General features: G+C 49.2%; 1 protein-coding gene across 2 annotated transcripts in view; it reads right to left on the bottom strand.

The window, feature by feature from the left end:
- Positions 1 to 17,732, bottom strand: part of DCX (doublecortin) — a 182,439-nt gene extending 164,707 nt beyond the window's left edge. For both annotated transcript variants that reach the window (XM_060249729.1, XM_060249730.1), the window contains exon 1: positions 17,326 to 17,732. In XM_060249729.1, coding sequence (XP_060105712.1) covers positions 17,326 to 17,689 — 364 coding nt within the window. In that variant the 5' untranslated portion in view covers positions 17,690 to 17,732. The remainder of the gene's footprint in view (positions 1 to 17,325) is intronic.
- Positions 17,733 to 17,970: the final 238 nt, after the last annotated feature.

Here is a 17,970-nt window from a genome sequence, read left to right as displayed (position 1 = left end):
CTTTGTTTTTATACTTATGTGATGTCATTTCCTGCACTGTTTAAGGTATCATGTCAAACATTCTGTACTTTGTTCCAGATTGCTGTAATCTTAGACCTACGATACTGTTTATTAGAGGCCCCCCTCCTTGTGATTGCATTGGCTGACACTGTGACATCTGCCTTAAGACTCTGCAGGAAGGGCAGACTATAAAATAAAAGTAAGAAAACAGGTAAATAAATTTCCATCCCTCAGTGACCGGAAGATCGAGCGATGACTTGCGTGGATGAATGGCCGTGGTGGAAAGTGCCATCAAGTGACACGGTGGCCCTGTAGGGTTTCCAAGGCAAGAGACATTCAGAGGTGGTTTGCCATTGCCTGTCTCCACATCACAACCTAGTAATCCTATCCAAATACTAGCCAGGGCTGATCTTTAGCTTCTGAGACCTGATGAGCCTGGGCCACGCAGGTAAGAGTTGTGTGGATGAATGGGCCGTCCTAAATCTGACACAAGCAGAGCATTCATTCTCAGTGACCAATTCAGCCAAGCACAGCGGGGCCTCTGTTTGAGCAGAAGACTTTTAAATTGAGTATGTGCCACTTATCCCTCGTTATTTCTGCGCTGATCTTCCATACGTACTCTGCAAACATGCAAAGAGCAGGACAGGAACACACAGAGAATATGCGGATCCAAATGAAGGCACCCCGGAGCTCCAAGTGCAGAAAGGGTGTGTCAAGCCCACAGAGCAGTGTGAGAGGGGTGGCCTCAGAGATGCCAGTGTCAGTTTCCACTTGGCCACCACAACCCAAACCTGGCCAAAGGAGGGAACTGCAGCCAACCTGGCTAAACCAGCGAAGGAAGTCTCTGTGCACCTATGGGTCACAGGTTAGAAAGGCTTCTTGGTCAAGGTTTCTCATTGGGCAGAGATAACAACATACCCGCCCATATCTCGCCCAACATACCCGCCCACCGATTGGATGACTGACTGCCAAAGGGTGATGAACACATGGAATTCCCTGCCACAGGAGGTGGTGGCAGTTGCAAGCATAGCCAGCTTCAAGAGGGGACTGGATCAACATATGGAGCAGAGATCCATCAGTGGCTATTAGCCACAGGGTACAGATGGAACTCTGACCAATTTCCCACTCACCTTGTTTCGGTCTCGTTGCTCCTTTTCCCTGCGGGGCTGCTGCTGGATTTCGCACAAGCTGCCCCGAGTCGGTGAGTTGCCCTGCCCCTTTTCATGTTCCCTCTGCAGCAGACAGAAACCGGTTTCCAGAGGATCCTGCCTGCTGCGGAGAGAACTTGAAGAGAGGTGGAGCAACTCGCTGGTCCAGGGCAGTTTGTGCGAAATCCAGCAGCGGCCTGCAGGGAAGAGGAGAGTGAGAGCGCCGTAAGTTTAGTGGGAAATCGGTCTCTGTCTGGGGCAGTGATGCTCTGTATTCTTGGTGCTGGGTGGGGGGGCACAGTGGGAGGGCTTCTAGCGTCCTGGCCCCACTGATGGACCTCCTGACGGCACCTGGTTTGTGTCACTGTGTGACGCAGAGTGTTGGACTGGATGGCCCATTGGCCTGATCCAACATGGCTTCTTTTATGTTCTTATGCCCTCTAAAATTGACAGGGGAAGGAGGAAGGCAAAGAGACCAGAGGAGGCGGGCAGAACGGAGGGTTGGCCAGCCCCACCAGTGTGCTTTCACACATTATGTTTGATGGGGTGGGGGCAAGAGATGCCATTTAAAGGGCCACTGGCTGTCTCCCTCTCCTTTTTCTTGATGGAGGGTGTGGGGGGAGTGGCCTTCTCTGCTCCAAAAGTTCTGAGACAGAATCACTGGCCTGCATCATATGTTAGACGTCTGGTATCCCCTGCAGCAGTTCAAGTGAAGATGCTTGAGGGGTCAGACAGGGTTGGGAAATTCCTGGAGATTTGGGGGTGGAGCCTGAAGAAGGCAGAGTTTTGAAGAGGGGAGAGACCTCATTGGAGTCTAATGCCATAGACACCACCCTCCCAAGCTGCCATTTTCTCCAGGGGAACTGATATCTGCAGTCTGGATTGTATTGATATCAACCAGTTTCTGTTCAGCTCTAATTATTTCTCCCCTCTGGTTTTCAGATTTTGTGGTTTCCAGTTTTTGATGCTGACATTTTTAGATTTTTATACTGACTTTCCTGTCATTTATTTATACTTCTTTTGCATTATGTTAGTTGATCCTGCTGTTGGCTGTTACATAGAATCACAGAATCCTAGAGTTGGAAGGGACCTCCAGGGTCATCTAGTCCAACCCCCTGCACAATGCAGGAAACCCACAAATACCTACCCCAAATTCACAGGGTCTTCATCGCTGTCAGATGGCCACCTAGCCTCTGTTTAAAAACCTCCAAGGAAGGAGAGCCCACCACCTCCCGAGGAAGCCTGTTCCACTGAGGAACCACTCTTAACAGTCAGGAAGTTAGATCCAAGTAGTCAGTCATATTGGTCTGAAGTAGTAGAACAAAACAGGAGTCAAGTTTCACCTTTAAGACCAACTTAGTTTTAGTCAGAACGTAAGCTTTTGTGTGCTCTCTAAGCACACTTCATCAGACAAGGAATCCGGTACAGTGAGCAAAGCCACGCATAGCTGGTAGTCAGCTGCTCAGAATGCAAACCGGTACAAATTTAAGATCCAATGGCAGTATAGTGAAATTATCTGGTAGGGAGTGGTTTAGAATGCAAAATGGTACAAATTTAAGATTCAGTGACAGAACAGTAAAATTAACAAAATTGAGCAAACCTTTGCTCTGAGTAGCACGAGCATGCAAAAGCAATAAAGCGGTAATATGTCAAAATGTGAGAATGTCTGTTAATGGCTATATTGTATTTAGCCTGGGTCAAAGGGAAGGTATTTATATCTCAGATATTCTGAGATTTCAATACCTTCCTTTTGACCCAGATTTAATACAATATCGTTATTAACAGACATTCTCACATTTTACATTCTGAATAAAACGAAGTTGGTCTTATCTACCAGTTGATCTTACCAGCAACATCAACTGGCCTAAGGTGCAACCTGACTCCTGTTTTGGTCAGGAAGTTCTTCCTCGTGTTGAGCTGAAAACTCTTGATTTAATTTCAGCCCACTGGTTCTGGTCCTCCTTTCCGGGGCTACAGAAAACAATTCCACCCCATCCTCTAGATGACAGCCCTTCAAGTACTTGATGGTGATCCTATCACCTCTCAGCCACCTCCTCTCCAGGCTAAACATGCCCACAGCTCCTTCAACCTTTCCTCATAATATAGTATTATATTTCCTTTCCTTTGATATAGTATTAAACTTGTTTAAATCATGTTATTCCACACTGTCATTGGACATGGGATATACATTCAATAATAAATAGAGCCAGTTTGGTGTAGTGGTTAAGTGTGCGGACTCTTATCTGGGAGAACCGGGTTTGATTCCCCACTCCTCCACTTGCACCTGCTGGAATGGCCTTGGGTCAGCCATAGATCACTCACAGAGCTTGTCCTTGAAAGGGCAGCTGCTGTGAGAGTCCTCTCCAGCCCCACCCACCTCACAGGGTGTCTGTTGTGGGGGAGGAAGAGAAAGGAGATTGTGAGCCGCTCTGAGACTCTTCGGAGTGGAGGGCGGGATATAAATCCAATATCTTCATCTACCTCACAGGGTGTCTGTTGTGGGGGAGGAAGGGAAAGGAGATTGTGAGCCGCTCTGAGACTCTTCGGAGTGGAGGGCGGGATATAAATCCAATATCTTCATCTACCTCACAGGGTGTCAGTTGTGGGGGGGAAGGTAAAGGAGATTGTGAGCCGCTCTGAGACTCTTTGGAGTGGAGGGCGGGATATAAATCCAATATCTTCATCTACCTCACAGGGTGTCTGTTGTGGGGGAGGAAGGGAAAGGAGATTGTGAGCCGCTCTGAGACTCTTCGGAGTGGAGGGCGGGATATAAATCCAATATCTTCATCTACCTCACAGGGTGTCTGTTGTGGGGGAGGAAGGTAAAGGAGATTGTGAGCCGCTCTGAGACTCTTCGGAGTGGAGGGCGGGATATAAATCCAATATTTTCTTCTTCTTCTAAATAAATAAGTTCAGAGGGCAGCCATGTCGGTCTGCAGTAGAACAGTTAGATTTGAGCCCAGGAGCGACAAGAACTTCAGGGTAGGACTTCTGAGAGTCAACACTCCCTTCATTGGATAGGAGTAGGAATGCAGATCTCTCTGACTCAGAAGATCAGTTATAATTCTGGGAAATCTCCAGGCCCTGCTTGGGGGTTGAGAACCCTAGATACAAAACAGACGTTGTATGAGCACCAGTGTTCCCTCTAAGCTGAGTTAGTGTGAGCTAGCTCATAGATTTTTAACCTCCAGCTCACACCTTTTTGTCTTAGCTCAGGAAGGATGACCCCAGAGCACAATAATTTATGCAGCAGCTCACAACTTTAATGCCAGGAGCTCACAAAGTAGAATTTTTGCTCTCAAGACACTGCAGCTTAGAGGGAACATTGATGAACACCCCGAGGCATCAGTCTGGAGGCAGAAGAGAAAATTCTGAGACCAGAAGCCCGGGGCCTCAGTCCCTTGATGGACATGAACCTCTTGGGCAGGGGTGGCGAAACTTGCTCAGTGTAAGAGCCACACAGAATAAACATCAGATGCTTGAGAGCTGCAAGACAGAAAAGAAGGAAAGTAGACCGGGGAAGGAGAAGTGGAAAGAAAGCAACTTTAATTTTAAATGCATTCTCCAAGCTACTGGCTGGCTTGGCTTGGCGAAGCGATTTAAAGAGACAAGTGCCATCTCCAAGCAGGCTGGCCAGGTGATGCCATTATTCTTGACCCACAGACTTTTGCAGCTAGTGGGAAAGGATGTGGAACACCTTCCTTGAAAGCTAAAGAAAGCTTGGCAAAGGGGAAGGCTGAGCTGTGATCACGATGCTGGCTCAGGGCTCAGAGCCAGGGAGCATCACCCCTGCAATATGGGATGCCTGCCCTGCAACTGACTTCTGGATGCAACCCAGCGGCATCATAAATCCCTCAATCGATGTAAAATCAAAGTTGCCCCTTTCATTATCCCATCCAACGGAGTCGGTTCTTCTTATTCTGTGCCTGCCTGCAAAGACAGGTTCTCCAAGTCGCCATCTGGCAAAACTGCAGCCTAATAAACGTAACGGGCATAGAACATTAATTTCCCCTTCCTAAGCTAGTTTCCAGCTTGCTCAGAGCTTCGAACCCAGCCCCAAACCATGAGCAGAAGGTCACTTTCACAAATGAATTGCATCGCCCTGGAACTACTAAATCAGGTGCGAATGCTGGCAGTGCATTATACGCTGTAGCCCATTAATGTCTTTCTTCATTTCTAGCGGGCTTGCTAGGAAGCCTTGCTGTTATGCAGAAACTAACAACCGTTTCTGCCGTTAAACTTAGCAGTCGTATTGCCAGCAGGGTTATTTATTACTCTAAGTAGACAACAGTATTGGATTCTGGCCATAAAATCGTCTCAGATCAGCCCTAGCCAGGCTGCTTTCCTCATAAATAATGTGCTCAACAATTTAACATATCCTGCTGGCACAGTGGGAGGCAAACGTGATCTCCAAGGTAGCCAGCAGGCAGTCCCGACTGGTGCATATCCAGAACTGACAAGATTTACTGTGCCATCCTAACCAGAGTTCTATCCTTCTAAACCCATTGACTTCGACACTTTTCACTGCACCTTCCTCCCCTCCCCCGGGGACTGCTGGGAATTGTAGTTTTCCTGGCCTTGTGATTTAATTTGGAAAGCTGTGAAACTAGAATTTCCACGAATCCCAGCAGGAAGTCATGATGGAGAGACAGCAAAAAGCCATTTCTGTTGACAGATCCACCCATCCAGGACAAGCTTCTCCCCCACCCAAGGTAAAATCTGTGGCTTGTGGGAAAGGGAACTGGTGGGGAAGGGGGAAAGTAACAAAATGTGTGTGCATGTACGCACAAATGAATCATGTGAGCATCATCCCACTGGACACTTGAGTATTTCTGAATGTCCCACAGAGACGTCTGCAAAACTAAGTGGTTTTCAGTTATTTAGCCCTTACTGCTGAGTACCAGCCCCAAACCAAAAGCAAAAGGTCACTTTCACAAATGTGAGTTTACGACTCACACTTTGCAGCTGGAAAATCCCCAGATCTTCCACCCCTTCCTGGTTGCACTTCATCACCTGAGTAACGAGGAAGTTGGGAGTGTGTGGAACAGATCTCCTTCCATCACAAAGAGAATTTCTTAGAGCACAACAAAAAGTCTATCCCGTATTTGTCACTGCGAGTCCAGATCTGATTAGTTGAAAAGGTAAAGGTAGCCCCCTGTGCAAGCACCAGTTGTTTCCGACTCACGACATTAACGGCAGACTTTTTACGGGGTGGTTGCCATTGCCTTCCCCAGTCATCTACGCTTTCCCCCCAGCAAGCTGGGGACTCATTTGACCGACCTCGGAAGGATGGAAGGCTGAGTCAACCTGGAGCCAGCTACTTGAATCCAGCTTCCGCCAGGATCGAACTCAGGTCGTGAGCAGAGAGCTTGGACTGCAATACTGCAGCTTGACCACTCTGCGCCACGGGGCTCCTCTGATTAGTTTACTTTACACATAACATTTATTGAATTCATTTGTACTCCATAGGTTCCAGACAGACAAAAGGAAATACTGCTTTACACAGAGAGTGATTAAAGTGTGGCATTTGCTGCCTGAGGACACAGCGATGGCACAGGAATAAACAGACAGATTCAAGGAGGACAGGTCTAGCAATGGCTACTAGCCATGGTGGTTGAGGGGAACCAGTGGTGGACTGGCCAGGCTGTCAGCTTGCCCGATGGCAAGTGAGCACCGTGGGCCCCTGAGGAAATGCCCCCCCTTAAACATTAGACAGTATGTTTAAAATGTTAATGACCTTTTAAGTAGCTTGAAAATGTAATAGAAGTTCCAATATGGAGCTTATGGAGAGCCAGTTTGGTGTAGTGGTTAAGTGTGCGGACTCTTATCTGGGAGAACCGGGTTTGATTCCCCACTCCTCCGCTTGCACCTGCTGGCATGGCCTTGGGTCAGCCATAGCCCTGGCAGAGGTTGTCCTTCAAAGGGCAACTGCTGTGAGAGCTCTCTCAGCCCCACCCACCTCACAGGGTGTCTGTTGTGGGGGAGGAAGGTAAAGGAGATTGTTAGCCGCTCTGAGACTCTTCGGAGTGGAGAGTGGGATATAAATCCAATATCTTCTTCTTCTTCAATATAATAGAAGTTCTTTATCTCCCAGCAACCAATATTTTTAGACCCGGTCCGCCACGGAGGGGAACCTCCACATTCAGAGGCGCCAATCCTCTGAATCCCAGAGTCAAAAGGCAACAACGAGGGAAAGCCTTGGCCTCTCTGCCTTGCTGCTGGCCCTCCAGAGGCCAGAATGCTGGACCAGATGGACACTAGTCTGACCCAGCAGAGCTTTTCTTCTGTTTCTCCCCTATGCAGCATACATTGTTCTCCTCTCCTTCCTTTTATCCTCACTACGACCATGTGAGGTAGGTCAAGCTGAGAGAGCGTGACTATCCCAAGGTCACCCGGCAAGCCTCCACAGCATGCGTGGGAATTTAAGCCGGTGTATCCCGCATTGCTAGTCTGACAGGCTTAAGCACTACACCGCACTGGCTCTTGATGAATCATTGGAGGCTACTTTCATTACCAGGCACTGAAACAGCAGAAACAAAATCCATTCTTTAATCATCACAAACGTAGGTATCCGAAGCACAAATTGTAACTAATCCCCATTACGAGATTATAAGAGTGCTGCCAGGAAAAGGATCGCAGTCCCTGGCTGTGCTGTTCCTCATAATGAGAAACACGGGGCTGGAAATCTCGAGAACCCTCGCCAATAATGCGCTTGGAAATTCAACTTACCCTGCCTGTCATGACCTTTCCTCGCATGAGCTGATCACCCAGACGCTGCCGAGATGCTCCCGTTCTTAAGCAATCTGCGTTTCAAGCGTCTCTGCTGCTTTTGTGCCCGTACAGTCAGCAGCATCCGTCCTCACCCTCAACAGTCAGCTGGTAGCTGCTGCTGGAGCATGCTCAGTGGGGCAAGGCCTCATGATGGCATTAGACAATATGAGAGCCAGTTTGGTGTAGTGGTTAAGTGTGTGGACTCTTATCTGGGAGAGCCAGGTTTGATTCCCCACTCCTCCACTTGCACCTGCTAGCATGGCCTTGGGTCAGCCTTATCTCTGGTAGGAGTTGTCCTTGAAAGGGCAGCTGCTGTGAGAGCCCTCTCCAGCCCCACCCACCTCACAGGGTGTCTGTTGTGGGGGAGGAAGGGAAAGGAGATTGTGAGCCACTCTGAGACTCTTCGGAGTGGAGGGCGGGATATAAATCCAATATCTTCATCTACCTCACAGGGTGTCAGTTGTGGGGGAGGAAGGGAAAGGAGATTGTGATCCGCTCAGACTCTTCAGAGTGGAGGGCGGGATATAAATCCAATATCTTCATCTACCTCACAGGGTGTCAGTTGTGGGGGAGGAAGGGAAAGGAGATTGTGAGCCGCTCTGAGACTCTTCAGAGTGGAGGGAGGGATATAAATCCAATATCTTCATCTGCCTCACAGGGTGTCTGTTGGGGGGGAGGAAGGTAAAGGAGATTGTGAGCCGCTCTGAGACTCTTCGGAGTGGAGGGCGGGATATAAATCTGGTATCTTCATCTACCTCACAGGGTGTCCGTTGTGGGGGGAGGAAGGGAAAGGAGATTATAGGCCGCTCTGAGACTCTTCGGAGTGGAGGGCGGGATATAAATCCAATATCTTCTTCTTCTTCTTCATATCTAGAGTGCCACACAGTAGCCTAGACAACTGCAATGCCTCCACTCCGCCCTCCCCCCCCCCCGCATATGAACCACAGTTCCCAAGTGGTGGCAATGCACGTGTGCAGAATTTTGTGGTCAGAACCCTTAACCAGCACACAAGATGGGGAAAGGCTAGAGAGACAAGCCATGCAGCTTTCCTCTGTGCTTCCCAGCAGGAGTAGAACTCAGGTGGGCAAAACGGGCGAGGCGAGCAGCTGACACAAAAGAAGAAAGCTTCCCATTTGCAAATACTTTTTCCTAGGCTCTTCTCGGTGTGTTGGGTGGGGGGAGGATAGGGAAGAAAAAGCACAGTTTCCTTCTGGGCTGGTGTCTCCCCCAGCTCACAAAGCAATAATGTGCATGCATGAAGTGCTAGGGATCTAATCTAGAAACGTTTAGAACGATCACTAAAAACTGAGTTTCCCGTCCCCCCAAGCGTTCAAGGATGTTGTTCACAATTTTAATTTGAGCCCAGACAGGATCGGTGGCATGATGTCCTCCAGGATTGGGCCCCGTGTTCCCAAGCGCACATGCCCAGAATAGCATGTGAGAGGTGGATGGCTTTTTGACTGTAACCATGCTCCACTGATCCTACTCCCAACGTGCATGCATTGATTGGCTCCGTGTGGACAGATTCAACAATGCATGCATGTCATGTTAGCAAATATGGGAGCTGGTGTCTCAGGGAGATTAGGAGGGCAGAAAGACAATGTGACGTAGCATTGGACTTTAACCATGAATTGTTTATGAACCACTGAGACCCAAGCTCAAATCCCTACTCCGCCATGAAGCTCATTAGGTGACCTCGGGCCAGTTGCTGTCAGCCTAACCTATTTCACAAGTCTGTTGTGAAGCTAAAATAGCGGAGTGAGCGAACAGCAGATTAGATAGATAGACAGACAGACAGATAGACCCTTTAGCTCCTTGGGAGAGGGATTGGATAAACCATTTGTTTATTAGATATATATCTAATAATTGGACAGTGGATCATTCTGTTCTATCAGGGGTGTCCTTTCAATGACCCACTGTCCAACATATGGAAATTGATCATTCAGGAGTATCTTCTATAGTACGATGCACTTTAATCCATTGAGAATTCTGGATGAAAATTGGACTATTGACAGACCACCAGGCTTATCTGTTGTATATTGGCAATTTACAATGATATAGATTATGGCACATGTCTGGAGTTTGTATAAATTATGACTAAATGACAGAATACAGAGATGACATCTTTATAATTTGTTCACTGTATTATTATTGGTTTGTTCTCCTTTCTGTGAACCGCTCTTTTGTTGCTGTTCGGACATGGGAGTAGGGGGTCTATTTGACAAAAAGCGGGACATGAATAGAGGGAGCGAACCCCCATCACAGCTCTGCCCCACACCTAACAGGTTGCCATGTCATTCCTGACAACTGGAGGGAGCTTGGGGGGCGGGGACATGGAGGGCTGCAGTGTTGCATGATGTCACTTCAATCACATCGCTCTAGGAATTACTGGAAACTCTATGGGAAAATCAGAGTTTCTGGCAACTCCTTGAACTACATGACATCACTTCCAGGTTTTACCAGCTGTCACCGCAATTACCAGCAAGTGGTCTGCCCAATTACCAACTTCAAGGTGGGGCCTGGAGTTTTCTACAGACAACAAAGGTTAGATCCCCTATAGGTTAAAAAGAAATCCAAGATTTCGGGGGTTGGACTAGATGACCCTGGAGATCCCTTCCAACTCTATGATTCTATGGCATCCCTAGAAACAACTTCCTGATTCTGGACTGGCTGGCCACTTTCTGGGCGGGGAAGAGGGAACACAAGATTAGAATTAGGGAAAGGAGACAGTGCGAGCCACAATAGAAAACCACTGCTGTCCTCAGCCAAAATCTCTGCCTTACAGGCCCTGCAGAACTGCATAAGATCCCGCAGGGCATGGATAGCATCAACCAAAAAGGCCCTGACCCTGCCTAGGAAATTCAGACATCTGTGTATTTGACAGTCTCCAATCTCCAGATGGGCCTGGAGTTCTCCTAGTGTAACAACTCCAGTTCCCCTGGCTGCTTTGAAATGGTTGCTTTGAAAGCTGGACTCTATGGTATTATACCCCACTGAGATCCCTCCTCTCCAAACCCCACCCTCCTCAGGCTCCACCCCCAGACCATCAAGAATTCCCCAACCCAGTCTTGGCCATCTTATAAGCACGTAGTTGCCCATCACATCCAGCTTGGTTCTTAGCGGTCCCTCACCCCTCCTGCATCCCCTGATTCACATAAAGCTGCCCTATACTGAATAAGACCATCAGTCCACCGTCAGTATTCATAGAATCATCGAGTTGGAAGGGACCTCCAGGGTCATCTAGTCCAACCCCCTGCACAATGCAGGAAACTCACAAACACCTCCCCCTAAATTCACAGGATCGTCCTTGCTGTCAGATGGCCATCTAGCCTCTGTTTCAAAACCTAGAATCCTAGAGTTGGAAGGGACCTCCAGGGTCATTGAGTCCAACCCCCTGCATAATGCAGGAAACTCACAAACACCTCCCCCTAAATTCACAAGATCCTCATTGCTGTCAGATGGCCATCCAGCCTCTGTTCAAAAACCTAGAATCCTAGAGTTGGAAGGGACTTCCAGGGTCATCTAGTCTAACTCCCGGCACAATGCAGGAAACTCACAAATACCTCCCCCTAAATTCACAGGATCTTCATTGCTGTCCGATGGCCATCTAGCCTCTGTTTCAAAACCTCCAAGGAAGGAGAGCCCACCACCTCCTGAGGGGGAAGCCTGTTAGAATCATAGAGTTGGAAGGGACCTCCAGGGTCATCTAGTCCAACCCCCTGCACAATGCAGGAAACTCACAAACACCTCCCCCTAAATTCACAGGATCCTCCTTGCTGTCAGATGGCCATCTAGCCTCTGTTTAAAAACCTCCAAGGAAGGAGAGCCCACCACCTCCCAAGGAAGCCTGTTCCACTGAGGAATTGCTCTAACGGTCAGGAAGTTCTTCCTAATGATGAGTCAGAAACTCTTTTGATTTAATTTCAACCCATTGGTTCTGGTCCTACCTTCCGGGGCCACAGAACACAATTCCACACCATCTTCTAGATGACAGCCCTTCAAGTACTTGAAGACGGTGATCATATCACCTCTCAGCCGCCTCCTCTCCAGGCTAAACATTCCCAGCTCCTTCAACCTTTCCTCATAGAACTTGGTCTCCAGATCCCTCGCCATCTTTGTCGCCCTCCTCTGGACCTGTTCCAGCTTCAGTCAGTCAGTCAGTCACATTTTATTTGTATCCCGCCCTCCCCGACCAAGCGGCTCAGGGCGGCTAACAGCAAAAGACTCAATACATACATTATACAATAAATAGCATTTAACTACAATTAATTAAAATCCATTAAAATTCTAAAAACATTAATACATTTAGTGCTATTTCGCTGGCAAGTTTACTTGGCAGTTTAGTAGTTTCAGCTGGTGAAGGCCGTTTGGAACAAGATGGTTTTGTAGGCCCTGCGGAACTGTTCAAAGTCCCGCAGGGCCCGCATTTCCTCTGGGAGCTGATTCCACAGCTGTGGGGCCATAACTGAGAAAGCCCGAGTATGGGTACTCTGGAGTCTTACCTCCTTTGGCCCGGGGATAGTCAGCAGGTTCTTCCCTGCTGACCTCAGTGCTCTCTGGGGTTCATACGGGGAGAGACGGTCCCTAAGGTAGGCAGGTCCTAGGCCATATAGGGCTTTAAAGGTAATGACCAGCACTTTGTAGCGAATCCGGTATATAACTGGCAGCCAGTGCAGTTCACGCAGCCCCGGCTGTATGTGCTCCCGCTTTGGGAGCCCCAACAACAGTCTGGCAGCCGCGTTCTGCACTAGCTGCAGTTTCCGGGTTCGGCACAAAGGCAGCCCCATGTAGAGGGCATTACAGTAATCCAGTCTCGAGGTGCCCGTTGCGTGAATCACTGTTGCCAGGTCCCGACGCTCCAGGAAGGGGGCCAACTGCCTTGCCCGCCTCAGACGAAAAAAGGCTGACTTGGCAGCGGCTGCTATCTGGGCCTCCATTGATAATGAAGGCTCCAGTAGAACTCCCAGGCTTCTGACCCGGCGCCAAAGACCGGGAGAGGTATTTCCCCTCCTAGAGCGCCCCGACCTAAGCAAAGGACCTCTGTCTTCGCCGGATTCAGTTTCAGCCCGCTCAGCCTTAACCAAGTTGCCACGGCCTGCAGTGCCAGGTCCAAGTTCTCTGGGGCGTAGCCAGGCCGGCCGTCCATTAACAGATAGAGCTGGGTGTCATCTGCATACTGGTGACACCCAAGCCCGTACCTCCTGGCAATCTGGGCAAGGGGGCGCATATAGATATTAAATAGCATCGGCGAGAGAACTGCTCCCTGAGGCACCCCACAATGTAGTGTGCGCCTCTGGGAGAGCTCACCCCCGATTGCCACCCTTTGTCCCCGATCCTCAAGGAAGGAGGAAAGCCATTGTAAGGCCAACCCCCTAACCCCAACATCGGCGAGGCGGCGGGTCAGTAGCCGATGGTCGACCTTGTCTATATCCAGCTTGCAACCCCGCCCAATTTAGTATCATCTGCAAATTTAATAAGCATTCCCTCTATTCCTTCATCCAAATCATTGATGAAGATGTTGAACAAAACAGGTCCCAGGACAGATCCTTGAGGCACTCCACTTGTCACTCCTCTCCAAGAGGATGAGGAACCATTCACAAGCACTCTTTGGGTGCGATCTGTCAAACAGTTACAGATCCAGTCCCCGGGGGGGGGGGGGGGGGGAGCATGGGATCCCCTGGCTTAGAGGCCCTCCTCCTGCTTCAGGCTCATCAGAAAGCGGGTGGGGGGGAGGAATGTCTGCTGGGCTCCCCATTATTCCCGATGGAGACCAATTCCCATAGGGTATAATGGAAATTGATCCACGGGTATCTGGGGCTCGGGGGGGGGGGTGTTTTGAGTAAGAGACACCAAATTTGCAGTATAGCATCCAACGCCTCTCCTCAAAATACCCTCCAAGTTTCAAAAGGATTGCACCAGGGGATCCAATTCTATGTGCCCCAAAAGAAGGTGCCCTATCCTTCGTTATTTCCAATAGAGGGAAGGCGTTGAAAAGATGCGCAGCCCCTTTAAATGTGGTGGCCAGAACTCCCTTTGGAGTTCAGTTATGCTTGTCACACCCTTGCTCTTGGCTCCACCCCCAAAGTCTCCTGGCTCCACCCCCAAAGTCCCCAGATATTTCTTTAATTGGACCTGGGAACCCTAAGTCCCAGTGGTCTGAAAATTCATGTTATAATTGTCACCACAAGTCATTTTGTCTTCTGAAATACAAGTGACTTGTAGCAAAACGCTCTTTGCATGATGATGATGTTTTTTATTAACTCACACTGCACCACCCACGTATAGGGTGTTTTAGAGTGCAGTACTGCATCTGGATAACAGTTTCGCACAACACTACAACACACCCTGCTTCCAGAGTCACACAGGAGTGCCTGAATAAAGCTGGCAGGATCAGAACTTTCCCCCCTTATTCCCATTTCTCTTTTTTCCTAAAGGAAGGAAGCCGATGTAGGGTTCAAGCCCTGCGTTTTAAACGAATCCCGGAAAGAAAAGCGAAACCGCTTGGCTTCTCGCACTGGAAGATTAGAATCCAGAAGCTGAAACAAAGGACGAAGCCATGCAGCCTCAGCCGATGGGCGACCTTGTCAAAGATTCGGCTCCAGCCCCCTGGCAAAGTGTTAACAAAAGCAGGCCTGGACAGTTGCTGACAGCATGATGTCATTCTTGGAAATCCTAGCTTCTGGGATAGCATTTCCAAGGGATGACATCATTCAAGATGGCAGCTTGTTGGTTTCAAGGCAACTGGCTGGCAGGCAGGCGGGCGAAGTAACTCCATGACTCCCAACAACTACGGAGAGCACTGTGATGCTAAACCTTTGCACCTTCCCAAATACACCTGGCAAGAATGCATCCAGTGCATTCGCCCAGACGGTCACAAAGGTTCAGAACTGAGCAAAGCCCTTACAAAACCCACAGGTGCATTTTCCCTTCTTCCAGCGCCGCAGCCACACAGCAGAGGCTAATGAATAGCCCTGCATACATACGCCGTTCGTTCGCTTTTATCTGCCCTCTCTGATATGCTGTGCTCTCCCCACTTTATCGCAGCAAACACCTCCCCGCGGGAAAATTTGGCATAACTCCCTACCTCGGCAGGTGTCACTGCGAAGCCTACACCCCCCCCCATTGCCTAAGTGCCGCCATGAGATACATTAGGCACACCCCACACAACCGCACTATGCACCATCCTGCACTCCCTCCTACAGGCTGTGATGCGCACAACTCTTTCTTCCCTCCTAATGCAGGTAACACCGTGCACCCCCTCCCCACAGCCCCACCGAGAGACACGGGCTTGCCTCCTGTGTCCTTAATCCTCTCACGCGCGACAGACACACCTTCCCCTGTGGCTATGTGGAGTGTCGTGTCGTCCCCACTGTGTTTCCACAGACACAGCGACTGCTGCCGCCCTAAACAAAGGGACACACCCTGCAGACACAGGGATAGTCATTTATAGGAGGTCCGGGGGATTTTTCTTTTAAACAAAACACTTCTTAAAGCCACAGGTAGTACACGCATGTTAGCCACAGCTTGCATTTTAAGATATCAGTTTTCATTCCTCCCCAACTCATAAAGCAATAAAGACTTTTAAAATACATATATATTGTCATATATTTATTGCTATATATAGCACATCTTTCTGCACCAAATAAAATGTAATGATCATGCCAGTTGTGTATTTTCCTTAATCTCATTAGCTTTTAAGGCATTCTCGTGGTTTTGTTACTCCGAATGTGACATTTGAATGTTTCAAGTTAGTGATTCTGCATACTGCGGCCATTGAGTCACCACCACAAATACAGGGGCTATTTGCACATTAAACCTATACGACCCTGCTATGCGCACTCACACACAGAGAGAAGGTGGCATATGGCATAAATTGTTCACACGCCCCTTACACAGACAGAGCCTCACACAGACACACCCATAACAGAAGTACTTTTTACAAAGCCCCCAACCGCATGCATTCTCTTTCACACCCACTCTTATAAAAATCCCAGGCACACCCCCTTCTGTGCAAAGCACCCAGCACCAATGCAGACAACCGGGATAAGACAACGGTGTCATAGCCGTTTTCCTAAGGGTATACTAAAAGCAGCCTCTCTCCCCACAGACCGACATTCCAATCACATCAGAAATCAAACATGCTGAACCGAACAAATACACCCAGCTTCTCAATCAGCTACCCAAACTGAAGTGGCATCTTATTAATATCCTGCGCAAACCCGTTGTGCGCCTGTCTGCTTGGTTCTAAATGCTCCTCTCTGTCATAGTAGGCACGGTACTCTCTGCTGGTAGATAGGGGTACAATTTCAGAAGGAGACAGTGCATCATACAAACCCTGCGGCACATCTAGCCTAACTATCAGAGAGGAAAAAAATGTATACAAAAGAAGACATTCCCATTAAATGTCTTGTACACAAGACATCCCCATGTGTGTATGTGTGTGTGTGTGTGTGTGTGTGTGTGTACTGGCTTCTCATCTCATGCTTAAACACACCCACAACCTATACATATGAGAGAAAGAAATCATAAAATGCACAGCCCCGTCTATGCACTCCATTTGCATAGAAGCATCATGGACACACCCCCAAACTCAATGAGACTCATCCTTTACTGGTCTTTGGCATGCACCATCCACTGGAAAACTTTCTGAGGAGCTTACCCTTTCCCTGTCCCTGCATGAACCACAGAGAGCCTGCTTTAACCTACAGAAATCCCAGATGTGGCGCCTGAGTCTCTAGTTAAGGAGTCATGAGAAGCAAGAGTGGGAAAGTCTTCCACCCGAGACCCCAGAGAGCCACTCCTAGTCACAGTAAGGCACTCTGTGGGATCAACAGTCTGACTTGAGAAAAGCATTTCCTATGTTTCTGTTTCCCTGTTCGATGTTGGAGAGAAACTCTAATGCCATTTGTGAAAAGAAAAAAAAATCCATGGGGGAAGAAGAAGAAGAATTGCAGATTTATACCCCGCCCTTCTCTCTGAATCAGAGACTCAGAGCGGCTTACAATCTCCTATATCTTCTCCCCCCACAACAGACACCCTGTGAGGTGGGTGGGGCTGAGAGGGCTCTCACAGCAGCTGCCCTTTCAAGGACAACCTCTGCCAGAGCTATGGCTGACCCAAGGCCATTCCAGCAGGTGCAAGTGGAGGAGTGGGGAATCAAACCCGGTTCTCCCAGATAAGAGTCCACTCACTTAACCACTACACCAAACTGGCTCTCTACACCAACCACTACACCAAACTGGGGAGCATCCTGCCTCCACCAAAGCCCCACCAGGGTCTCCCACTTTTGTCTATCAGGAGCAGAAGCGGTGTGGAATTCCGGGTGCCGCTTTCGGAACTCAGCAGTCTGTCTCCCGTCACCCTCCCCGCACCAGCAGGCACGCACCGTCTCCCGCCAAGCAATTACCTTCTTCCAGCTCGTCCATGCTCCCGATCTTCCTGCCGCCATCGATGGTGTAAATGTAGCGAACTCCCTGAGGCAGGTTAATATTATCAGACAGAGACCGGGTGAGGTCGGCCAGCAAGGCGTCAAAGCTCCGGAAGCGGTCCGAAGAGACGGCGTACACAATCCCCTTGAAGTAGCGGTCTCCGTTGCGATAGAAGCGCACCTTCTTGGCTTTCTTCTCGTTGCTCAGCGCCTGCAAGGTCCTCGTTCGGTAGAAGCTGCAGTGGGCACTGTGAGTGGGGCTGGGCAGGCCATTCATACGGGAGCCTCGCATGTTTCTGGACGCCTTATCTCTTTCGTCAAAGTGTCCAAAATCAAGTTCCATAGCTCGGTGAGCCCTAGAGATGCGAAACTGAGGAGGACGGAGGGCAGGGGGGAGGAAAGGTGCAAAGGAGAAATCACAAGTGAGCGACCACAACGTGCAGAGAGAGAAACTGCAAACAGAGGTGGGTCTTGGACTGGAGCTCTTTTCATTTAAAAGGAACCCAACCTGGGCTCCTGGGGGAGAAAGGCAGGCATTTCACCTCCCTGGGATGGCTGGATGGAGAGAGAGGTTCATCCTGGAAGGTTGGGAGATGCTTCAAGTACTGGGAAGGCGGTCTTCTG

The sequence above is a fragment of the Heteronotia binoei genome, chromosome 11, assembly GCF_032191835.1.
Source record: "Heteronotia binoei isolate CCM8104 ecotype False Entrance Well chromosome 11, APGP_CSIRO_Hbin_v1, whole genome shotgun sequence".
Taxonomy (NCBI): Eukaryota; Metazoa; Chordata; class Lepidosauria; order Squamata; family Gekkonidae; genus Heteronotia; species Heteronotia binoei.
Note: the sequence above shows the minus strand (reverse complement) of the source record. Positions and strands in the feature narration are given on the sequence as shown.